At 43.2% G+C, this 26,498-nt stretch overlaps 1 protein-coding gene across 1 annotated transcript in view; it reads left to right on the forward strand.

The window, feature by feature from the left end:
- Window positions 1-25,529, forward strand: part of TRPC6 (transient receptor potential cation channel subfamily C member 6) — a 186,175-nt gene extending 160,646 nt beyond the window's left edge. The window contains exons 9-12 of the mRNA XM_019530281.1: window positions 1,106-1,309; window positions 12,948-13,031; window positions 17,097-17,172; window positions 22,832-25,529. Coding sequence (XP_019385826.1) covers window positions 1,106-1,309; window positions 12,948-13,031; window positions 17,097-17,172; window positions 22,832-22,983 — 516 coding nt within the window. The 3' untranslated portion in view covers window positions 22,984-25,529. The remainder of the gene's footprint in view (window positions 1-1,105; window positions 1,310-12,947; window positions 13,032-17,096; window positions 17,173-22,831) is intronic.
- The last annotated feature ends 969 nt before the right edge of the window (window positions 25,530-26,498 follow it).

Here is a 26,498-nt window from a genome sequence, read left to right on the forward strand (position 1 = left end):
GGACTTCTGTGTTGCTGACTGACTTGCCAGCTTTACGGCGGATGGTGAAGGTGATCAGCTCATGGTCGCTGTCACCCAGCTTCCCATCCATCACTAGGTTGCCGATTAGGTCATCCCCTGTGGCCAGTACCAGGTCGAGCAGTGCTTTGCCTCTTGTTGGCCCATAGACTTCTTAAGCCTTAGAAGTAAGGCTCATGTGGTCTTTAATTACTGTAAGTGATCAAGACCACAGTTTAATTAATATTTCATGATAGAAATGGAATTTACAGCAGAATCACACCCTCACACCCACATTCAATAAAACACTAAGGAGTAAACCAAAATCATATGAGGTTGTATAATTCAGGAACATAATAATTTTCCAGCTGTAGTCATGTTAAACAAAGTCCTAATGGCTTTAGTTCTTTCTACAGAAAGCCCCAATTAATTTGAAAGGAAATTGAAAAGTGAGGGAGGTCATCACCACATATGTGGACCATCAAGAATAATAGTCCTGTATAATAACATAACTAGTATAATATAGTATTAGCAGACAGAGGAAAAATTTTGTTTGCTTTGTTTCAATGACCCAATTAATAGTCAACTTTTAATATTCTAATGCTATAAATCCTTCACAACAAGGGTAATTGGAACAATCAGTTGTCACAGAAGAGAGATATGGAGTTTTTAATGTATCTTCTTTTCATTTTGTAATTATTGTCAATTTCATTTTTTTAGTTTTTCAGTAAAACACATAACCAGTTGCAAAAATGTACCTAAATCCATGTCAAACAAGCATTTAGGTATATATTTAACATCACTTTGAGCTTAGAATTAAGTTGGTTCTATGCTAAATCAGTTTGATTCCAAATTATAGGACTTCCTTTGAGATGCTGCTTTACAAACTATTGCGTCTCTCTGAGGTGGCCAATGGCCAGATGAAATATACCATCTCATCCTGTTACTTTAATAATCAAATTAATATAGGACTTGTTCATTATTGTTCATTTTTTCATAGCTAATAATTAATCTGCTTGTGCTTCATTTTATTTGACATTGGCTAAAATAATTATAATAATCAAGATGTTGTTAACAGGGTTTTGAGAGTAATATTTCTGTCTTGCAGGATGATGCTGATGTGGAATGGAAATTTGCTAGGGCTAAGCTTTGGTTTTCTTACTTTGAGGAGGGGAGAACTCTTCCAGTACCGTTCAACCTTGTGCCAAGTCCAAAATCTTTGCTTTATCTCTTACTCAAAATTAAAAAATGGATATCAAAACTGTTCCTATGCCATCAGAAAGGCTTTCAGGAAGATGCAGAAATGAATACGGTAATTTTAAATATACATTTTATATTACTTTTAAGTGTAAATAGTTTTACCCTGTCATTGACTTGAGTTGAAATTGTATGTTCTTAGCCTCCCTCAAAATTAGGCCACCTAATCAATACCTGTACTACCGAAGTAAAAAAGAATTTTTAAGTGTGCACAGTTTGGAGCACACCAGAGATGGCAGAATTACTGAAAAGAAGAGAGAAGGACAGCATAGTCCTCTGCGATGGCAGTTAGAGCTTTGTTCTGGTCACTCCTTTGAGATTTGTCTCTACTAGTTCCACACACCATTACATAATAACCATCTCTCCTCTTCCCTCCAAGTGTTTTCTGTGTCCCTGTTCTTTTTGTCTTCTTACTTGTATTAAAAAGATAAGATTTTCCATTAGAGATTAACAAGGAAAATCTGGTTGTAATCCTAGGAGAGAAGAAAAGAACTATACGAGCAGCATTATTAAGTTGCATTGTAACCTGCCTCTGACCAATTACACAGATTATAAATCTAACTTGGATGTTGCAAATGTCAAGAAAATCAGTGTTTTGTGGTTTCCCTCTTAATTGATTTTTAGCTGTGTATTCTGAAGATCTAGCAGTTATACTATCCTTATACAAAGTTCACCTTATTTTACTTATGAAATATTTTCATTTCCCACCCATGATCAGTGCCACTGCAGTTTGCTTTTGTTTATAATGACCTCACTATTTCCAAAGTTTCCACAAGTTGCAAGTTGCCCAGGTGCAAACTGCTTTTACAGCTTTCTTGGGTGAGAAGGGTGTCAAACTGAAAGGCAAAAAGATGTAAATACAGTCAAAATGGGCTGAGAGACAGTAAAGCCAAAGCTTTGAATTTTTTGGATGGATTTCAATAAGACAGGTGCTCTGTATTTACTACAGTACTCTTGAAAACTTCTATATTCATTCATTCTGTATAGGCCCCAAACTGAGTTTTCACCATTACCCTTAACTATGTTCAAACCTAGTTGTTTTTAGAAAGGTGCAAACCACCATTATTTCCTCAATTTATCATAGACAAAGCCCTAGAAGGACAGCTTAGCTTTTGTTAAGATTTATGGATAGCTTAGAAAAGCATCAGCTATGGGGATGTAAGGCCCATCTCTCAGGGCTTTTTCCATCCCTGAATTAGTATTTAAATACTTGTCAAATTCAGTTTTCCGTAAGCTAGAGAATGATTATAGATGGTCAGATGCTAAATAAAGATTTCCTCTGCAGCCAAAGCAGCTATAAAACTTTGAATCTAAATAAAATGCATTTCTTTTACTGAAAAGTCATAAAGTCTTCTGAGCTCCCATTTGCTGGCTATTTATGTTTTTCTCCGCTGAGTCTGAAATTGGTTATAGTTTTGATTTGGGAGATCTATACACTTTAGAGTCCAGCCTGCCTCAATCCTAAATAAAAAAAGACCTAAAAAACAAGAACAGCATCTTCCCCCATTCCCCTCCCCCGCCCAAAGATTGGGGGGTTTTTTCTTTCTAGTCTGTATAATAATTAATCCCATCTCCCATTTAGAGTTGCTATGAATTTCACTATTTTAATGTCCTCCTCAGCATGTCATTGTCAGTCAGAGTCCCTGTTACTTGCCATTATAAAAGGGGTTCACCTTGCAATCCTTTACTTAGTTGATCTGTCTGTACTCTTGCGAGTAATCCTAGTTGACCAACTGAACTGTATATGGCTGTGCAGGATCAGATACAAGGTAATGTGTTATTCCACAAATAGATCTAATGTGCTCAGTACAGCAAGTCACACCGGTAACAGTAAAACAGAGAAAAGCTGTAGAAAAAGAAGGAAGTCTGTGACTAGTGGTGAACTTGCTTAGTTTTCCAGAGGCAGGAAACCAAGTCAGACATTCCAAACATTTGCCTGAAAAATGCCTCAAGTGCTACTTAAGCTAGTTTCCTCACTCATGTTCAACAAAAAGGCTTGGGACTGGTTCTGTTTTAGGATATCGTTTCATTCTCTACAACTTCCTGTAGGGCTACCATTCCAACCTGGAGTGGTGTTTTACACAGGCTTAATGACTAAACAACTGAAAGAGAGAGAAGTAAATAAAATAAATTTAGAGCTCAAGTCCTTGACAAACTCAGGTCAGGGACCATGAAACATTCATTTTCCTGAACTAAAAATTGAGACAGGAGTGTCAGCAAGTTGTTGGTCTTGAATATGGGCATTCTAAAAAGAAATACAAAGCAGCTGGTGGCTATTTTAAATGAGAAATTAAATAAGATACATTTATATAATAATCAGAAGATTTTTTCTAGATTCAAACAACGTAAAATATCATCATGCATCATTTTTACTCCACCAGTATTATGCACTATGGCCAACATTTTCAAAAATGCCCTCTAAATTTTAAGTGCCCAAGCTAGTCAACTTGGGGTTTATTTTCAGATCTTCTGGGCACCCCACAACTCAAGCTGAAGTCTCACCAGTTCTGATAATCACATTCAACTTGTCAGGTTCATCAGCAAGAAACTAAGACAGGAACAATCAGCAGCCGCTTTTGAAAATTTGGCTGTATGATATTAATGACAAGCATAGTAGACCTGGCCTTTTACTTTAAAAAGCCAGGATTAATTTTTAAAAGATGCAAAACAATAACACATGATGATGAGAGTTAGCATAAAGAAATACTTTTTAGAATCAGAGCTTTAAGACACTAGGCTTCTTTTATTATCCAGCGTTCACCTTGTTGCTTGTACAGGTGCATTTTCATTCAGATAAGCGAGACATAGTATGACTTACTTATGCAGTACTGTATGGTTTATAATTTTTTGGCAAAATATGTAAGTTTGTGTGTAAAAGTACTGTGTGTCTAAGTGCATTGCTGCACTTAAACATGGGAATTTCTGTCAGATATGTCGGTGTTGGGAATCTATGGTTTTCCCCAAGTTCTTAGGGACTGACTAAAAATATGCTGGTGATAGAATCCTAGGTTTAGGATTAGGTTTTTCCTTACTTTAGTTTAGCAAATTTAGTTTACTTTGAGGCATTTTCAGGAACAAAAATGCCAAAAGCAAAAAGCTTAGTGAGAATGTCTGAAATCTTATGACTTAAATAGAAATGAAATTTTAGCATTCAGTGCCACCATGTGGTTATACATTGTGTAACAGTGTATACCCCTTTTCCATCTTTCTTATAGATAGTTTGGATGTAACAAAATAACATATTTTTATATTATTTGATTTACCTTCCTACTTTTGCTAAAAAGTCCATTGTGATTATATTGCAACACATTTACCTTTGTTTGCAAATACTTAAAATGCCAATAAAGAGAAAAGGTAGTACAAAATGCCATTCATTTTCACCACTCATAATTCGGATTATGCAAATTTCACTAAAGATAAATGGAAGCAGATTGGATTAAACACATTTTTTATTACATGCTTCTTTATATGATCTTTTTATTTAAAAAAAGTACGGTTTTCTTTAAAAAATAATCCTATCAAAATAAATTTGAAATTGACAACCTATATGAAGGCCTATATTTATTATAATCTACTAAAAATGTTTAAATTTAATAAAAATAGTAATAATAAGCACTGTACATTTTTGTTCCTGCAGTTTTAAAGAAAGCCTGAGTGCTGTACTGGTGGAAGTCATTAGCTAAACATTCAGAAGCAGAGTTGGATGACATGCTAAACCAGCTTTTGATTGATTGTAGTCTTTTCTGCAGATGCAGAGAGAATATTTTCTTCCCTTCAGTTCATTTAATCAGTTGGGTTCAATGAATAGCTCATTGAAAGCTCAAGAACAAGTTATAAAAATTGTTTTTCTCCATTCTAGGAATGAAACATTTATGTGAATGGATAAGATCTGAGATCTACTAGCTCTGACATTTTTAAGGACATGGGTCAGGTCTAATTTGGTTTGACATATGTAAATGAGACTTAATGAATTAATGTGCCTGTGTTTCATTGATTAATCCAGCTTGTCTCAGCTCCACAAGCCACAAAACAGAGGCAGCTTCTAGGCTTTGGTAGTGCCTCCACTTCAGATTGCAAGTTATCTTGCTACCTAAACTTGGTATACACAGATGCCATACAGTATGATCACCCAAGTCCTGCCTAAATCCTGCCTGAGCTGCCAACTACAATCCAGTTTGGTGATGGGGAGATGCCTAAACCCCCAGAGGGACCCAAACCATTAGACCACAAAGGGATTTGAATCCACATCTCTTGCTTCCCTAACTGTTGGGAGTTGAAAATGCAACCTTCCCTCTGTGCCAGCTTGGCAGTTTGCCTTAGTTAGGATGTTTCACAGCAAGCCTTGCTCATCCATTCCCACTAGCTTTCTCCAGAAATATGCCCCAGCACCCACTTGGTGGTATTCCTCTGATGCTGCTGTCCAAACCACTGCTTCTGGCATGCTTGATAATGGCCATTGAGCAAGCTCCCCGAGTGGTGTTTCTGGGTTTGGAGCATGTATGTGGGAATAGATGGGATGGGTGTGCTTGGGAAACATCCAAGCCCCATCTCTACTGCAGTAGAGAAGAGTCTGGCTCCCCACCTGCTGCTGCCTACTGCGGACTCAGGTGCAGGAGGTAGTATCAGTTCCCTGATGTGGTGTGCACTCCCGGAGGGGCAGAGGAGAACCTATGCTGCCTAGATCTGTGCACGGGGTGGGGATAAGGCAGGCACAGACAGTAAGGGCAGCAGCATGGGGTTGCACCCCTCATAGCCACTGTGTATGCAGGGGGCACATTGCGAGGGAGCCCAGGTGCTGTCCCCCAAATTCTGTACGAGCTGCCCATGGCCTCATCCCACTCCCCACTGGGGCCCCAGCCCTGCCAGTTCTCTCTCCCTACAGGGGCTCAATTCACACACACACACCCCTCCATGCTGCCTGGGCCCATGTGCACATGGTGCCCCTTACCTGACCATCCTCCTCCCGCTCCCTCCCAGCCCCCTGCAGCCTGGAATTTTGCCACTCTGCAGAGGGCTCCTCACAAAACTGCAAAATCCCTGGCTTTCTCCAGTAAAATGATTCCAAAACCCCAAAATTGTAATTCTAATATGAGTGATTTTTACATGTAATAATATACAAATGGTTTTGGTTTTCCCACATTGATTCAAATAAGAGGCTACTTCTATTAACCAGCAATTCTATAAATTGGAATCCACTGTATCAGACTTATATGATTTGGGTCAAACTGGTTTATGAAACTTCTGTCCCAGACCCCTTCGTGGTTCAAATTTCATAGTTTCATAGTTAGTAGGGTTGGAAGGGACCTGAGCAGATCATCAAGTCCAACCCCCTGCCACAGGCAGGAAAGGATGCTGGGGTCAGACGACCCTGGCAAGTTGTCTATCTAGCCTCCTCTTAAAGACCCCCAGGGTAGGAGTCAGGACCACTTCCCTTGGAAATTGGTTCCAGATCTTAGCCGCCCTGACTGTGAAGTAGTGCCTTCTGATATCCAGCCTGAATCTGCTTTCTGTCAGCTTATGGCCGTTGTTCATTGTTACTCCTGGTAGTGCTCAGGGGAACAGGGACTCTCCCATTGCCTGCTGGTCCCCTTGCCCAGTTTATAGACGGCCACTAGATCCCCTCTCAGGCTCCTCTTGTGGAGGCTGAACAGGTTCAGGTCCTGCAGCCTCTCCTCGTAGGACCTGCCCTGCTGCCCCCTGATCATGCCCTCCTCTGGACCCTCTCCATGCTCCTGAAGTGCAGCACCCAGAACTGGATGCAGTACTCCAACTGCAGCCTGACCAAGGTCTCATAGAGGGGGAGGATCACCTCCTTGGGCCTGCTCGTGATGCATCTGTGGATGCATGACAGAGTGCAATTGGCCTTTGTGACTGCATCCTCACACTGTTGGCCCATGTTCATCTTGGAGTCAATAATGACTCCAAGATCCTTTTCTGCTTCTGTGCTGGTGAGAGGGGAATTCCCCAGTCTGTAGGTATGCTTCTGGTTCTCTCTCCCCAGGTGCATCAACTTGCACTTGTCAGTGTTGAAACCCATCCTATTCTCATCCACCCACCTCTGTAACCTGTTCAGATCTGATTGCAGCTTGTCTCTCCCTTCTAGCATGCCCACCTCCCCCCACATCTTAGTGTCATTTGCATATTTAAACAAGATGCTATTCACCCCCTCGTCCAAGTCACTGATGAAGATGTCAAACAGTGCAGGCCTGAGGACCGAGCCCTGCGGAACCCCACTGCCCACATTCTTCCAGGTCGAAAAAGACCCATCCACCACCACTGTCTGGGTATGGCCCTGCAGCCAATTGGCGACCCATCTGACCGTGTAGGGATCGACACCAGTCACCTAATTTTTTTTAAGAGAATGGAGTGAGAGACAGGCTTTTCTAAAGTCCAGAAAGACTACATCCACCGCGACACCTACGTCCAAGGATTTAGTGACCTGATCATAGAAGGCCACCACGTTGGTCTGACAGGACCTGCCTCTGATGAACCCATGTTGGTTGCCCCTAAGCATACACTCCCCTCATGGTCCCTGGCAGATGTGCTTCGGGATAATTTTCTCGAAGAGCTCCCCCAGGACTGAGGTAGGACTAACAGGCCTATAGTTGTCACAGAGTGGGGCCTAGGAGCGGCTGCCCACTGCGCCTAGGGCCCACTAGCGCCCCCTACTGTGTCAATTAGGCTATCCAGCACCCTCTCTCGCCCGCCACATCTTTGCTGATCTGGTTCTATATGGGAGGCTGCCTTTGATCCCCTAATACACGGTGTTATGCTGAACTATCCCCCGTTCCGTATGAGGTAACCTGGTGCACCGCAGCCTTATGGGCAGTGCGTGCCTCCTACCTCCCCTTCAGCACACCCCAAGCCTTGCAGCTCTTCCAGACGTTATCAGGTCCAATTGCTCCCTGCGCCTTGCTCAGCGCCCTTGGGCCTGGCCCGCAACCAATGCCCGTTCCCTGGCGCCCCCGGGCTTGTCACGCAACCGGCACCCCTTACAACTGATTAGCCCTACCAGGCTTATTAACGGTATTCTTCCCCACTGGGCCAGTGGCCTAAGCCTTACCTAGCCCCTCTGGGTTTGTACTTCCAATCTGTATCAATTAGGCTCAGGCAGCCTGAGCCTTACCTGGCCTCTCTTAGCTCATGTTAACAATCTATATCCAATTTAGGCTCAGGCAGCCTGGGCCTTACCTGGCCCTGTTGGGCTCTTGGTAACAACCTGTATCCAATTAGGTTCAAGCAGCTGGAGCCTTACCTGGCCCCTTTGACCCTTCAGGGTCCCCGACACTGGGAGCCCCTCTGGGATCCTTTTCAGTCCACACCCCCACCGGGGCTTCCCTCAAAACCTGTCCCCTCATGGGGCTTCCCTCAAGTATACACCCACTCCTGAGGCTTCTCTCTGCCCCCTCCGGGTTCTCTATAATCATGGACTTGCCCTCTCCAGGCTCGTCTCTCTAATAGCACCCACCCTAGGTTTCTCCCCGTGTGACTCTCCCCTTGGAGCCTAACACAAGCCCCTTGGGCTTCTCACTGGTGCTCCTTGCAGTGGAGCTCAGGTGGCCTTAGCCATGCCTGGCCCCCAAAATCCTCTTTGCCCTTCTCAGGGCTGGGGTCTTATACCCCAACTACGGTGCCCTCACTGGCACTGTGTCCCTCCCCAGGGCTGGGGTAGTACACCCCACAATGCAGCACCACACTTTAGTGCTGGGAGCACCCCCACTCTACTGGGGCACTCCTAAATGAGGCCTCCTCTGTCCCCTACAGCCTCTCCCAGTCCTCCGGTGTAACAGTAACGAAACAGAACCATAAGCCAAATGACTGAAACACAACAATAAGCCTCCTGGCTATAACATAAGATCTAAGCCCACCTGGCTCTCTCGCCAAGGCCTCCCAGTCAGGGTCCTCACCACCCTTACCATGCTGTAGCCACTTGGGTAGTCAGGCTGTAATAATCAATTCTGCTCTGCTCTGCTCTGCTGCAGAGCTCCTGCACTTCCAGCCTGCTAGAAGGAACCCACTAACTAAGGCTCTGGCCTGGGCTGTTTATAAAGGCCTGGCCCTGCCCCCTTCTGGCCATGTGACCAGCCTGGTTGCTCCGGCAACCACCACCTGTGCTGTCTCAGAGAGCTTCAGCAGCCCTTATTCCTTCATAGGAACAGGGTACCTGCATGACCCTGTGACAATAGTTTCCTGGGTCCGCCCTCCTCCCTTTTTTGAAAATGGGGACCACATTGGCCCTCTTCCAGTCCACTGGCACCTTGCCAGAGCACCATGAGTGCTCGTAAAGCAGTGCCAGGGGACCCGCAATGACATCTACTAATTCTCTAGGCACTTTGGGGTGGAGATCATCAGGACCCACTGATTTGGACATGTCCAGTCCCACGAAGAGGTCCCTGACTAGGTCCACTCCAACCCTGGCCCTGGCTGCGCCTCTCCTGGGACTGTCAGAGATCATGATGGGGGGATGACCTGGTCCCTGCTCAGAAAAATGGAGGCAAAGAAGTTGTTAAATAAGTTAGCTTTGACATCTGGTGTGGCCACCAGACTTCCTAGCATGTCCTGCAGAGGCCCTACATCACCCATAACCTTCTTTTTACCTCCCTATGTATTTAAGAAAGGACTTCTTCTTGTCCTTCATGTGGGTTGCTATTCCCAGTTCCATCTTTGCCTTACCCCTCCTAACAGCCCCCCTAAAAACCCGAGCAATGACTGTATAGTCCTCCCTGGTGATGGCCCCTCCCTTCCATTGGGTGCATGCCTCCTTTTTAGCCTTGAGATGTTCCTGGATGCTTTTTGTTAGCCAAGGGGCCTTTTGAGCACTCTTGCTTCCTTTGGCCCTTGTTGGAATTGCCACCCTTTGAGCTTGGAGGATCATCTCTGTAAGGAACAACCACTCTTCTTGGACTCCCAAGAAGTTAAATCAGAGTCCTCTAGTATCCTAGCATAGACTGTGTGTTTACTTCCTCTTCCTATTGTCTCCGAGGTCTCTGGGATTTGCAGTCCAGATCCACAGGAGCAGGACTCTGCAGGGTTGCTCATCACTTCCTCTTCCTGCTTCCAGGCACCTCAGGGATTTGTAGTCCATGATCACAGCCAGCAGGACTCCACAGGGTAGTTCCCTTCTGTTCAATACATGCTCACTTCAGAGAAAGGACTATTCTTGTTCAAGCTTTTATTAAATCAGTGCTACTACCTTTTTCCTCATCCACCCCCTCCTCAGCCTGTTAGGCAGTACCCACTCCTCTCTCCCAGGCAGACTCTCCAGCTAGCTCTGGGCTGGAGAGTAGTCATGCCCCATCAACTGAATCAGGAAAGAGGGAAAAGCCTTGGAGCTGGCAGGCTGGGACAGGTGCTCTAGCACCTCCCAGCTTCTGGCTTGAGCCACTGAAGACATGTACCTTCATTTCCTGAGTCAGAAGTAAATAGCTATTCACTTGCTTGCCGGTTCAATTTCTGCAGTTTAGACTGACCTGCAAAGACTGAATTGATTCAGCCTCGGGTTTTTTGACTGTCTGTACTTAGCCAATGTAAGCATCCCTCAGGAATCATGAAGACGAAGACAGAGACAAGAGCCAAAGGAAGCTTGCCTGGGGAGCCTAATGGTTACAGTATCTTGAGGGGAGTCAAATTTATTGCACATTATTCCTTTATGTTTCTTTTTCAATTCACATACAGGCTAGTGCCCAGCATAACTAAGTGCACTATGTGCCAGTTTTCTAGGCTTTCCAGCTTCTCTATAGCCAAGCACTCAACTCAGTAAACACAAAGCTGACTGTTATCAAGATCCTACCAAAAATATAACACGTACCCACTATTGACCATATATTGGCATTTAAGGGCGTGTGTAGATGAAACAAGGGGCATGCGTGCATGACACTTTAAAGTGAGTTAAATGCTTCTGCACCACCTTAATGATGTTGGTGTTTGCACATGTTGGCAGTGTATTGCACATTAATTCCAGCCACTGTAGCACATTCAGCAGCGTAATGCACCTTAAATGACTTTGGGGAACAGTAAACTAAAACACTTCCGAAGAGTTTTAGTTTGCTGCTCTACAGCTGCGGAGCAAAGCACCGGGCTCTATGTGGCTCAGGGGCTGTACAGGCAGCCTGGCAGCAGCCCAGGAAAGCAGGCTCCACTGAAGAGAAAAATAAAAAAGCGGCGAGCCTGATCTTTTTTTTTTTTTTCTGTGGAGCCTGCCTGCCTGTGTGAGCTGCACAGGGAACTGGACCTTCCCTCCATGGCTGCAGTGCCCTCCAGGACCACCTGACCCTGCTGCCTCCAGGCAGGTGCTGCCAACGGGGAGGCAGAGGGGAGTGCTGCTGCCGCAGAGGGAAGCACCAGTCCCCCCCCTACAGCCCGGGGACCGTTCTACCCGCCAACAACTCGATCTCCCCCCTCCACCACCAGAGAGGCATGTAAGACATGGATGTACATGACACAGGGGTTTCTTTGCTCTAAATGGAAGTGGTATTTTTAAAAACCCACCACTTCAATTTCAGGTGAAGTAAATCCCCGTTTCATGTACACATGCTCTAAGACTCTGCATTTATACATCTGTGTATTTGGAAGAGGCAAATATTTTATTATATCAGGTGAAACTGTAAGAAATTGATGGTTTTTTAGATGATAACATCTATAACTCCTTATCTAAGCCAATCTGATCTTATATTTCACAGCCCTTATATCTTGCCTTACTTCTCCTAGACCTGGCTCCAATTCAGTCAGTAGTTATACACAGTTCATATTCTTTTGTTACCTATAATTCACATATATAACAATCTATTTGTTCAGCCATGGAACCAAATTGTTCATTTCATAAGGTAGTGATTTTGGTCCTTCTCAAAGAAAAAATTCTAATTTAGCTTAGTAATTTAAATCCTAAAATATCCATTAGTAATTAGTATCTATTTTGAAATAATGGCCTTGCAGTTCATTATTTAACAGTAAAAATATTCTTTAGAAATCTTAAATAGAAACTTCTTTAGACTACCTACTCCCATTGCATAATTGTTTTACATTCAGATGTTCATTGAAGTGAGGGAAGAATGGAGTCTTTAATATGAACTATGAAAATTACTTATGAAGACACTGAGTTTTTTCCATTTTTCACTTTTTTAAAAATATCTATAAAATACAAGATAGTGCTGCATAAGATCAGAAGTCAGAAGAGTTAAACAAGCATTTAAAACTGCTCTAAGAGAATTGGACTCTGGAATGCTATTACTGACCCAACATACAAGAGTATAATATTTCCTAGAACTCAGGAGGATCTGTTCTATTTTGCAACTCTGCTTTCTGTTCCTTTTGTTTAGATTTGGAGATTTTGGGGGGCTTTGATAGTTTAGTTGGTACATATATTTTGGGCCCTGTTTCAGGACACATTAAGCACAACATATGATTTTGATTTTGATTGTACTCTTAGTCCTTTTTCAGTTATTTCTTTTTTTAAATAGAGCCATTTTCCTGAATAGGCATCTGAATGGATTAATATTAATTAATTTAATAAAATCCACAACTGGAATTGTGCTGTTGATGTCAATGAAGGGAGGGGTTTTCACCACTAAAATTAGCACTGTTCCTAAAATTAAGTCTGACAGTTAATGGTTTACTGAAAAAAATAATGGAAAAGCATAACCAAATAATTCTTACATTTATTATGAATTTTGATGATTTATTTGTTTTAATTTCAGCTTGGCCAGAGTAAGCAATCTAGTATAAGAAGCTCAGATGGTCTCCATTTAAATAGCTTGAACAATCCTCCAAGACAATACCAGGTAAAATGCAGTTTAAGAAAGTGTGTGTGTGTGTGTGTGTGTGTGTGTGTGTGTGTTTCAAAAAGAAGTGGGACTGACTAAATTAATAATACAAAGGCAAAGGCAAGTTTTTTCTCTAAGTTGTGCAATATGAACCCAGAATAAGTTTACTGATATGGACAGTCAGAATAATTCCAGTGACTGGAAAAATTTGGCTCCTTTGCTCTCTAAATGCTAGGCGTTCATGAAGTGTTAGTGCCTTGTTACACTTTGCACTATGAATTCCTCAAATATTGATCAGTATTAGTGCTAGCTTGACTTTGGAGCAGTCACAACTTAAGGTTAAAAACCTTCTCTGACTGTCCCCCACCTGCACAACTGTGATGTGCCACAAGAGGTCTGGTGAGCACTGACCTGATAAGGAGCTACAGCCTGGAGTTGCCGTTACAGGGCTGGCGTGCCAGCACAGGCTTCTACCCCTGCTTTAGGTGCAGGTGTGCAAGAGATGGGTTGAGAGGGATGGGAACATGACACTGGGAGATGGAGAGTTAATGGGATGGGGATGGATAACGGGAGGTGGAAAGAAAATGGGGATGGGACAAAGACGGTGAAATGAAAGCAGCCAGCCCCTGAGGGATAAAATAAAAAGAAGGGGAAAAATAATTTAAAAAGAAATAGAGAAAGTAAATTAGAGAAGGTCACATGTTTTAATAAACTGGGATTTTGGTATTGGGTTGTGGGGGTGCTTGGTTGTGCTACCTAGGGTGGCTGGGAGGTGGGAGTGATAAGAGAAGGTGGTTTTGGGGGAGTTACTGTCCCTGCCCTGGGAAGGAAGCCCCAGCTCATGGGAACTTGATCCATCCCCCTACCTTGCCTCCCCCAACCACCCTAGACCCAACTCCCAGACCCATCCATGTTGTGACCTGGCTTGCTGGCATGTGCTCTGCAGGCTGTTTACACAAGTTTGCACCCATGGGAGTGGGAAGGTCAGATACCCAGGGGTGGGAGGGGAGAGGTGACTTGGTCTCAGAACTGCACCCTAGGCAATAGAGTTGAAGGGGTGGAAAGTATGTCTACACAGAACAGAATGGTGAGGTAGGGGACACTGCAACCTGGGATGCTGGAGGACTGCAACTTGGGCAGCTTATCTGTGGGGAGTAGCCACACATTAATGGAACAGGATCTGGGTAATGTGAATCAATGGGTGTTAGTGCTACCTTGAGTTTGCAGCAGTCACTGAAGGCCAGCAGGAGCCTGGGAGACTGAAAGTTAAGAATCTCCCGCCTCCCATTCTGGGCTTCACCCCTTCCCCCTGGCACTCCCATGGTTCCTCCCTACCCCCTGCCCCCAGGCCTCCCTCCTGCCACCCTTACCCCTGGAGCATTATTTCCCATGTACTTACTGAATACATGGTCTAGCTGGGATGAGCTGCCTGTCCCAAGGGAGCAGGCAAGGAAGAGATAAATGGCCTGCCCAGCTGCAGCTGTTGTCAAACTGCTGCTCTGCTTCAGAGAGTGGCATCAGCAGCAGTAGCTGGGCAGGCAGTTTAACCCTTTCCTGCCTGCTCCCTTGGACAGATGGCACAGAAAGCTGCAAGTAATCAGGCAATGAGCAGAGATCTGGAGGGCTGAGGGGGTGAGGAGGGTGCTGCAGTGGGCCCAATGTAAGAAGGGGTCAGCTGGAGTGTTTACACTAGAGTGTAGCCTAGCATGGTTGCACCTTAGTGTATCACAAACTGGGCAGAACTGAGATAATCCTGCCCTAGAGCGGTATCACATTAAGCTGCATAATGTGTTCTTAAAACCAGCCTCAGGTATTAATGTGCAGACAGTCTGGGAGCTAAGAGCTGCAGGAACCACCCAAAATTACTATGTAACAAGGCCCAGAGATAAACCTTCCCTGCAGTGGTGTAACTTTAAGCTGCCTAAAGTGTGCTTAAAACTAGTTTCAGATGTTAATGTGTGGTCATAGGAGTTAAGAGCTGTAGGAGCTGCCTAAAATTAATGTGTAACAAAGCTCTTATAAAAAAACTGACGTAAAGACTAAATTAAACTCAGTGACTGAGTCACTTACAGCTTTGTAAAAGAACTTCTGAAATGCTTCAGAGGTGCTTGAAAAGTTTTGTTTGTGAAATCTCTCCACACCTTGCTTCCTTCCTATAGTGCCATAACGTGGGATTGGTAAGGGACATTCAAGAATTGTCTGGCACAGTGAGAAGGAAAATCCACATCCCACAAAAAAATGTGCATCCAACATCAGCCTCCAGCAGCCATATCCCACAAGAGCAAACATGTGGAGATCAAATATTCAGCATCTCTTCTCCATGGGACAGTGTGACACCAAGTGATCCCCCTGGGGCAGTCTAGCTTTGTGCAGTCTTTTATTATATGCAGCATCTAATTAACACAGTATAATTTAAAACTCCCTGGCTTTTTCATGACCAATCAAGTCATGACAGATTAAGATAAGAAAATCATTCTGTAAACAGTAGGCATTGTGGCTTGCTTTTGGAATTGTACCAGACCCTTAAAATAAATCGTGTTATCCACACTGACAACACAATTAGTAATGGAATCCACTTGTGTATGGGGCAGGAACACCATCTCTGCAGGAGTTTCTGTTGCTTGAGCTAACCATCCACATCTGTGAGTGGAGAGACACAGCAGAGCCTGAAAACATGGTCTAGCTGAGAAAGAAAGACAACACCATACTGTGTTAGCAGGGGTTACATGAACTACATTAATGAAATGTATGAAAGGAGCTAGTGGCCTTTGAGTATCTGGGCCCAAATGCATTAGGGAATTCTCTAGGTCTTCAGTCATGGAAGCATAGAAACTTTTCTGTAGTGTCAAGTTAGATAATAAATTGTGTGAACAGTTATTTAGTAACTTTCACTGATCATAAAAAGCAAGATCTAGAGAAACACTAAAGTTAGGTACCTCCAACCTAGATGATGTAATGCCTAAAAATTAGGCAGTTCTGAAGTGTGCCTGAAAACAGTCAGCTACTGAGAGGGAGACACCTAGAGCTAGTCAATAGGAAACACTAAACATACAGGTATGTCTGAATTCCCATTCCTCTCATTCAGAGCTGTACATTAGGTACCTCCATTCAATTGGGATTTAGAGCACTACATGCTCTTCTGAGGGTAGATACCTAATTGTCACATGTTTGGGAGAGTAATGTTCTCAGAAGTATTTCTATATTTGCATAAAAGACAGAAATCCCATGGAGCACAGCAAGCAAAACATAGAATTTCCCCACTGTGGTTCCCTAAGTACTAGACTACAAAGTTGAGCTCCCTTTTGCTTATTCTTCTTCGGTCCCTGTAACTTATGCATTCTTAGAAAGACAGTAGCCTGGCTTTATCAAGAAGGATGGAGGATAACATCCATCTCCCATACAAAACATATCCTGGACTGGTAGTCAGGGTTCGTTCCTAGTAAGAGGCTTTGAACCCATCAAACCATGCAGGACCTAAAACCCAGGTGTTCCATCTATTGAGCAAGTACACTAGCAGCTAGTCTGTTATCATAGAATCATGGAAAATTAGGATTAGAAGGGACCTCTGGAGGTCATCTAGCCTAATTCCCTGCCTAAAACAGGACCATCTGCAACTATATTATCCCAGCCAAGGCTTTGTCTAGCTTCATCGTAAAAATCTCCAGGGATGGAGATTCAGTTCCAGATGTGGCCTCACAAATGCTGAATAGAGGGAAAGAATCACTTCCCTCAATCTGCTGGCAACGCTCCTACTAATGCAACCCAAAATGCCATTAGCCTTGTTTGCAACTATCATGCAGAGGTATAACAGGATGCCTGAGTACCCAGGAGGCAGTGAAGCATGGAGCAGTGTTGTTGGCTTCCCAAGGGTGGTATGCTGGTCACCCTCCCTTCATTACACTACTGCTGTCACCTTTTTCTTATAAGTAATAGGCCTTTAACGATGAACTGGAGGAACTAGTTGACTGCATGACTAGACTTTGGGGAGTAAAAATTAACTGAGTATATGCCTTCAGATTTCAGAATCAATACAAGCAAGTCCAGTTTTGAAAATTCTGACTCTCTTCTATTTCCGTTCCCTAGAAAATAATGAAGCGTCTTATTAAAAGATACGTCCTTAAAGCTCAGATAGATAAGGAGAGTGATGAAGTCAATGAAGGTGAGTGTAGTATATTCATAGCTTTATAAGTGATCAGTGACACAAAACAAGCTACTTAAAAATGGTTACGTTAACATTTTGAAAGGGCTTTTCCAAAACTTTTTGTAATAATCACATTCACATCTCCAAAGTGAAGCATGTGTGGCATGTTGATATGTATATGAAATCACTGCTAATCATAGATTGTTACATAGTAAAAATGATATCATTCACATGAGGCTGAAGGTAAGGAAGAGACCCCTGTCTTGTATCTATGTTTTTCATACCAGAGTCTGGATACTGGAGAAATCACAGGTAAAGAAAGTTATAACCCCTTTGAGGATTCTTCCTTCCTTTTGATTGTGAGGGGCATCATCTTTGTGGGGGAAGTTTACCAAAGCAACTCAGGGAACACATTGAACAACATACATGATGAATGAAAAGGACATACGTGCTCTGTCCTGCTACAGGAGCCCTTTGTCATAGATTAGTAATAGAACAGTAGAGCCCTTTGCCATCGATTAGTTGCCATCCCTGGGTTCAGAATAAACTACTTTTTATAGACTGCTGTTGTCATTTTGCTGGTTGCCTTTTTGGCTCCTGGAAGTTATTTTTCCCTTTCTACAGATGAACCAGACTGAGGGTGGGGATTTTTTCCCCTTCTCCCCCATAACAGGCTTGTTTAAGATTCTGCTGAGCAGGTCAAGAGTAAAGCTTGATAATATTTTTTCAGCAAACTGTGAATATATAAAGTTTTGATCATAACTAAACTATCCATATACTTTAATTATAACTGAATTCTTCAATTCTACCTGAATTTGCCAAATAATTTTGGCTGGAAAAATACTGGCTATATTCATATAGTTGAGTGTGGTGGTGTGTCTGATATATCCAGTAACTTAACCCAGGGGCAACCTGAATTAAATCAAATCTAAATCAGTATCCCCTGTCTCCCAGCTGAGCAATCCACATGAGCAGGGGCATGTGTTTGCAGCAGCATAAATAGCAGCACAAATTTGGGGAACAAGCAGGAGGAACTCACACTCCTGCTTGCTAGCACGCAGTATGACCTAGTCGGCTTAACTGAAACATGGTGGGATTCTGCACACAACTGCGCACAACAGGTTATATAGATGAGACAGTGGGGAGAAAAGGCAGGGATGCAGCTCTCTATGCTAAAGAGTAGTACACATCTTCTGTCAAAGCAGGAGTGGAGGAGGGGAATACTGAGACATTACAGGTCAGGATCCAGGGGGGGCCAGGGGAGAAGGACTTGGTAGTGCGGGTCTACTTCAGACCTCCTCACCAGGATGATGAGCTTGACAAGGTATTCTCCAAGCAGCTTTCAGATGCCATACAGGCAAGGGAGGCAGTGGTCATGGGGGACCTAAATTACCTGGATATCAGCTGGGTGGAATAGGTGGCCAAAACAAGCCACTCAAGGAGGTTCTTACACTGTGTGCAGGACCTCCACCGTACCCAGATGGTGTCCAGTCCCACCAGGGGTAGCGCCCTATTAGACCTGGTCCTAGCAACAGGAGGTGATCTCGTGGGGTATCACCCAGGTACACAGTAACCTGGGTGATAGTGACCACCACTTGGTAGAGTTCACTATCCAGCGAAGGGTGGGAAAATATTCAGTGATGCTAGAGTTTTAGACTTCAGAAGGGCCAACTTTACTAAACTTAGGAACCTAGTTAGTGAGGTGGCTGAACTCAAGAGCATTGGGCTAATGGTGGTCTAAGAGGGTTGGAAGTTTCTCGAGGGAGTGATCCTTGTAGAAGAAAAGGAGTCTATCCCCTTACGCAGGAAAGGGGGTAAGGGAATAAAAAATCCCCCTTGGCTGAACAGGGAGCTTCAGGAAAGACTGGGGGCAAAGAAAGACATATATAGGCAGTGGAAGCAGGGGGCAACCACCAAGGAGGCATACAAACAAGCCACTCAAGGAGGTTCTTAAACTGTGGCGCACTATTGCAGGGAGTCAGGCAGGCCAAGGCAGGACTGGAGCTTGGGCTGGCTACAACAATCAAGGACAATAAAAAATCCTTCTACAGATACATAGTGAGCAAAAAGTAGCATAGGACCCCTGTAGGACAAATCAGGACAGTTGGTGGTTGATGCAGATAAAAAGGCACAGCTCGTCAATGAGTTTTTCACTTCAGTATTCCTTAATACTGACCAAGACAATCCCCCCACCTTGAACATAGATGTCCAAAAGCCACCAAACACCAAAGGTTAGTGCTGACTTAGTTAAAGAGCACTTGGAAGGGCTGGATGGGTACAAGTCAGCCAGCCCGGATGACCTCCATCCATAGTGCTGAAGAAATTGGCCAGTGTCATTGCTGAGCCACTGGCATGGCTGTTTGAGAACTCATGGTGCTGTGGACAGGTCCCTGAGGACTGGAAAAAGGCCAATGTGGTCCCCATTTTTAAGAAGGGGAGAAGGGAGGAACCAGGTAACTTTAGGCCAGTCAGTCTTACCTCTGTCCCTGGGAAAATGCTTGAAAAAAATCAAAGAGCGTATTTGTGAAAGCCCAGCAGGGAAAACGATGCTGAATAGAAACCAGCATGGATTCATCGCAGGTAGATCATGCCTGACAAACCTGATAGCCTTTTATGACCAGGTCACACACTGCCTTGATACAGGAGCGTAGGCTGATGTTATGTACCTGGATTTTAGAAAGGCCTTTGACACAGTTTTGCATCCTAGTCTCATAGGGAAGCTAGCAGGCTGTGGAGTGGACACCTGCACAGTCAGGTGGGTGGCCAACTGGCTTAGGGACCGCACCCAGAGAGTGGTGGTTGATGGGTCATTTTCAACCTAGAAGGAGGTGGACAGTGGGATCCCACAGGGTTCAGTCTTTGGGCCGGTATTATTTAATATCTTCATCAGTGATTTGGGCAAGGGTGTGTTGAGCACCCTCTCCACGTTTGCAGATGATACCAAATTATGGGGCAAAATGAATACACCAGAGGGCAGGGATCAGTTACAGGCTGACCAAGACAGGTTAAATCAATGGGCAGAATGTACCAGGATGCAATTCAACAAAGATAAATGTAAGGTACTCCACCTGGGAGGGAGGAATCCTCAGCACACCGACAGGTTGGGGGATGTCCTCCTCAGCAGCTCAGACGCTGAGAGAGATCTTGGAGTCATAGTTAACTCCAAGATGAACATGAGCCGGCAGTGCAATGAGGCCATCAACAAAGCCAATTGCACCGTGTCATGTATTAGCAGATGCATGGCCAACAACAGATCAAGGTAGGTGATGCTCCCCATCTATGCAGCACTAGTCAGGCTGCAGTTGGAGTACTGTGTCCAGTTTTGGGCGCCGCACTTCAAGAGGGACACGGAGGATCTGGAAAGGGTTCACAGGAGGGCCACCCACGTGATTAGTGGTCTCCGTGAAAGATCTTACGAGGAGAGATTGAGAGATCTGGATCTCTTTAGCCTATACAAAAGATGGCTGAGGGGTGACCTGGTGGCCGCCTATAAATTTATCAGGGGAAGACAGCAGGGAATTGGGGATGTGCTGTTTACCAGATCCCCTCAGGGAGTAACTAGGAATAATGGGTGCAAAATAGCAAAGAGTAGATTTAGGTTAGACATTAGGAAGAATTTTTTTACAATAAGGGTGGCCAGAGTCTGGAATGGGCTTCCAAGACAGGTGGTCCTACCACCTAACTTGGAAGTCTTCTAGAGGAGGCTTGACAGTCACCTGGCTGGGGTCATCTGACCTTGTTCGTCTTTCCTGCCAGAGGCAGGGGGTCAGACACGATGATCCATTGGGTCGATTCTGGAACCACACTTCAGGAAGCCGAAGTATGCTATTAAATCCCCCCTCAGTCTTCTCTTCTCCAGCCTAAATAAGCCCAGTTCCCTCAGCCTCTCCTCAAAAGTCATGTGCCCCAGCCCCCCAAACTATTTTAATTACCCTCTGCTGGACTCTCTCCAGTTTGTCCACATTCTTTCTGAAGTAGAGGGACCAAAACTGGATACAGTACTTCAGATGTGGCCTCACCAATGCCAAATAGAGGGGAAGAATAATTTCCCTTGATCTGCTGGAAATACTTCTGCTAATGTCAACCAGGATACTGTTAGCCTTCTTCCTTGGTGAAGACTTCCCCTTGGTGAATTCATCCCTGTCCTTGAATACACTGTCATCTAATGGTTAAGATACTCTGCTGGGAGACAGGAATAGAACATTCAAAGTGCCTTAGGGATTGAATGACAATCTGAGCTCCTGCCCTGATCACCATGTTAGTATCTGGCTGCTCTTTAGTGCCTAAAACTAAAGCATTTAAGGTCTTTAGGATATTCCAATGTAAATAATTTTATACTTCTTTCATTGACAAAAATGAATAGAAAAAGTTCTAGCCTAAATTTTCTTCCTTTATATCCAGGACAGTTTCACAGGTGTGCACTAGTTTTCCTCTCCCGTTGTGGAATATTTTACCTGTCCTGTATCTTTCTTCTTCCCCCACTCCAGCAATTGTGTCACTAGCTTTATTATTCATATGACCCCCATCTTTCCTTTCCTCCTGACTTCTTCTTTATCATCCTCCTGTCAGGCTGAAAGGACAAGCTAGGGTTGTCCTCTGCACTCTAGTTCTTTACCTGTGGTTCATATATGTTGGAAGTTAAGTAAGAGAAATTGCTCAGCAATATTCCTTACCTTCAGGGTAGCCTGTCACCTGCTTTAGTATATTCAAGGAGAAAGGAGGAACTGGCCAATTGTCACTGTCTACCGAATTTTACAGAATTTGGAGATATACTTATAGACCTTCTGGGTTGTTAATCATTGTTTCAGAACTACTGATGTATCAATAAAATTACAATATACTTTAATTCTGAGCTAGGCTCCTCATTCTGTAAGCAGAAAACCTCTACTTTGTAATAAACCGTGTTCACATGATGTTCATTCTCCAGTGAACAGAACTGGTTCAAAATGACTTTAAGCCTATGTGTTTTTCTGATAATATAACACCGTTCATTATGTTCATTTCAAAATTTGTTACTTTAGCATTCACATAGGCATATCATATCCATAGGTGTCATCTACTGTCGTGTTTATCATATAGACATGTATCTCCTTATTTAAATCAATTCCAAACTGAATTAAAATCTGAAGCCTGTCCACCCTTCCCCATGGAAAGCAGACCTTCCCAAAGAATTGCCTCTGGAAAGAGGAAAAAAAACCCTAATAGGCTTTTCTGGTAGAATTTATTCCAGTTGTTCTGTAGGTTTGCAATGAGTAGTAAAAGCATCCGACACCTACTCTGGGATTCATGGCAACTATCCATGCGCACTGGCCAGTACTACTCTCAGAACCCTCGTTTAAGGATGGCTCCTCTTTCTAGCAGGGGGCTACATGTGCCAGGTTCCTGTTCAGGGTAATGACTTTGGTAATGGTGAAGGTATTCCACCCAGGCCCTGTCCTCTCAGATGTGTTTACTACTTCCTCATGGAGATACTGAAGAATATCAAGACAGCTCCTTCTCAAGATGATGAAGAAGAGGACACAGAACCAGAGACAAATGAATATTCTACATAATTTGGTTAAGCAGAGGAAATTCATGCATGGGATGATCTAGACCTAATTAACGATTACCGTAACAACATTGTCTACCTCTGCTTCTTTTGCTTTTTAATGGTGTTACCTTTTAATCTCTCTCACAGGTGAACTAAAAGAAATCAAACAGGATATCTCAAGTCTTCGTTATGAACTCCTGGAAGAAAAATCTCAAAACACAGAAGACCTGGCAGAGCTCATTAGAAAACTTGGGGAGAAACTATCTATTGAGTCCAAAGAGGAAGAAAGCAAAAGATAACCTAAACATATTAAATGAAAAATTATTAACAATCCACTTAAAGCCATATTTATTCTCTTTTGGGTTTTTTTTTTAAATTTAAGTCCCACTTTTACAAGAAACCAAGAAATGAAATCATTTCAATTCAGTAATGAAATCCATTACATGTACGAGAGGGAGAGTGGGTCACTTGATCAAAGGCATTTATTTATTCTTCACTCTGTGGAGAAAACAAAAAAAGTTAATTTTACATTGATGTTAATGTGCAATTTACCTCTCTTTAAAAATATCACTTAAGTATTGAGAAGCTCATCCATTGAAGAGTAAAGCTATTTTTTCTGGAAATATGAAATTCTCATATCTTAACCACTTATTTGTATAGATTTCCTTTCATAAATACATATAAATATAATTTATTGACTAGGAAATGCACAAAACCAGGCTTTAAGAAATCAGTATCAAGTTCTATTTATTTTAAAAAAAGAAAGGTGTTTCCAAGCAGGAAAAAAAATATCTTTCCGCACAATTTACAGCGAAAATTGAAAGTCCAGAAGTTATTTATTTTAATGTGTTTCTTTGGAGAGGTTTCTGTGAAGCTACATAAGCCTCCCTCTTATCACTTATCTTATTATCTTTTCAACAAACCAGAAGTGAGCACTAACAGATTTGAAGACCTGCAATCGAGATGTTTGAATCTGAATCCTAAGCTAGCTCTTTCATTTAATATGCCCCAAATCAAAATTCCAGATACAAACCCTTTGGAGGTCTAGAAACATCTGAAAATGAATTTCTTCAAAGTTTAAATTTGTTTAAATAATGGGATTTGGGAGTAGGGTACCTGTAACAAAAATGTAAAATAATTTTGCAGTAATTGCTTTCACATTCAGCTTTGCAGAAAATATTCATTGTGGAATATATCAATCTAAATGTTTCTGTTTCTTCCCTTGTGGCTGGAGGTTTCAATGAGTTCTTGCCTAAGAAATTAGCTAGAGTTTAATTTTCAGTTTTTATCTGAATGGACTGAAAGATCATTTTGTAAGTTTTTTAGTCAAGTCATGAAATATGTTTGAAAGCAAAAGTGCTTTTGAATTATTCCAATAATGGGATACATTTGTGGGGATAAACCCTTTTGCCCTTTTTGAGTTATTAAGGTCAGCACTCCTAGACAATGTCCATCTTGATCCATAAAAGTTCTGGTATTCTGGGGAACTTCTTAGTTGTATCAACTCAGCTAGTAATGGCGCGAGTGGGACAATCCATATAGTATGGGGCTCAGGCTTAATGAACTCAGGGTTTAGAAGCTTTAAGAGCCTCTCTCAGGGAGGAAAAGGAAAACAAGGTTTTTCCCAAGAGGTTCAGAACAGCATCTCTTACAGTGGTTTTCAAACTTCCTAAAGACATGGAACCCTTTCATATCACTTCTGCTGCTGGTCCCATGGTGCATATGAGTTGACACAGAGGCAGGTAACCCAGCCCAGCATAGGTGATGCACTGCCTCCTGACCCATATTGCCAGCACTCCTAATCTCACTGCAGAATCCCGGTGACCTATCGCAGAAGTCCAGGGTTTCATGAAACACAATGTAAAGACCACTGTATTAAAATAACGTATGAAACCAGAGTTACTATGGCTGAAAAGGCTATAGGATACACAGTGACCATATTTAATATCTTGCCTTTGATTAATGAAAAGCATTACCTCAGAACCTGCAGTATTTCCTATAGTAAGGATGGGGGAATATTGTACATATTAAGATATTTTGCTTGGTCACCAGCAAAAATAACTTGTGTTAGCCACTCTGGAGGAACCTAAAATAGTCAAAGTGTGACTCACATTAGATGCTGTTGGGAGTTGGGCACTTACCTCTCTTATACCCAATTAAAAAAAGTCTATGTCTATCTAAATTAGACTTCTTTTGGGTCACCATCCTTCCAGTAGGAGCACACAGTGTTCAACTCCTTTTAAACTGAGGTCTAAATTGCCCCAGTTTTAACCTTTTGAAATACTTTTTCAAAATGTAGCTGTCAGAACCATAAGATGATAATCAGTACACTAATATTAGAAAGTACTTGAATTTGTTATTTTAATTTAAAATATATAACCCATTGCTGGATCCTTATAAAATCTTAAATCTTCATAAATTGAATGTGAAGAAAAAGGTTTAGTAAAATAAAAGCATGCATTTTTAGGTGAATATTTTTACTGCAGAGGTTAAATGGACACTGTGATCTAATAAGCCCAAAATTGACTTACCTTAAAACTGTAGGGTCATAATGTATATATTTTATTTTTTGAAGATATGCACCATGGATTTTTTTATTCAGTGAAGGTATTTTATATGTGGCTATTACTTATGGAAGAATTTGTTAAATGCCAAATGTAGTGGGACAGACCATGCAGCAATTAAATGAGTACCACAGAAAATATATTATAAGAGAAATTGAAATGTACTATACTTGTGTGACATGTATGAATACAGTGATTTTCAATCCTCATATCCTTTGGCTGCTACTCCTTTAACGAGAATGATTATACAAATGATTGGAGTTTTAACTGACAAGCCAATTTCCTTTAAAAATTATTCCAGTTAGGTACATAGGACATGCCAAACCAGTTCAGACTCAGGGCCCATTTAAGTTCAGTATCCTCTCTCCAATTATGACTCACAGGGTGCAGACAGAAATTACATTTGTCGCACGATCAGCCCCCTAGAAGGGCTCTACAGTCATGCCATGGCACATGCACAGCTGCAGAGCACTTTTAAAGTGCCCTCAATTGCATAACAAATTAATCTTCATCAAATGAGGTGTCAGATGAAGGTGCTCCAAAGCACTTGTGTTCCCTAGGTTCAGTCATGCGATCAGGCCTGGGCTCAGTGGCGACGCATAGGGGATGAGAGTGCTGGAGCACCCCTTGACCAGCCGCATTTGCTGCTTAGGTGATGGGCAGGGAGGCCAGGCGGGAGTGCCAGTTCCCCCCAGCAAGCACCAGCTGATCGCTGCAGCCCGGAAGTGGCCGCCGCCACTCCCGGAAGTGGCTGCAGCAATTGGCCGCAGCAATTGGCCATAATGAGATCCGTCTCAAGCGGTGAGATCAGCTGTGGCAGGACCTCCCCCACCCAGTCGGCAGGGCTGGTCGCAAGGGGGGCATGTGCCCCCCTGACTAAGGCAGCACTAGTTGCCCATGGCTGGGCTGATGCAGCCTAGCCCCACTCCCAGGGCTGTCTGCAGGGAGATAGAGGGGATGGAGGAACTGCAGCTGGGATTTGCCCAGCCTGAGCTGGAGGTGTGGTTGGGCAATCCCAAGAAGGCATCTCAATGCCCCTCCCCCATCCTACAAACAACCAAGGAGCTGAGAGGGGCAGGGCTAGGGTAAGAGGACTCAGGCAGGCTCTTAGGGCTCAATTGGCTCCAACCCCACCCCCGCAACAAGAGAACATCTTTTGGATCTGGGGGTGGGGGTTCACTCTAACTTCATAGAAAAGAGCCAAGAGTTAGAGTGGGGTCCTGCATATCTGTCAGCACCCATAGTGGATA

This window comes from Crocodylus porosus, unplaced genomic scaffold, assembly GCF_001723895.1.
Source record: "Crocodylus porosus isolate Cpor-Errol unplaced genomic scaffold, CroPor_comp1, whole genome shotgun sequence".
Lineage (NCBI taxonomy): Eukaryota > Metazoa > Chordata > Crocodylia > Crocodylidae > Crocodylus > Crocodylus porosus.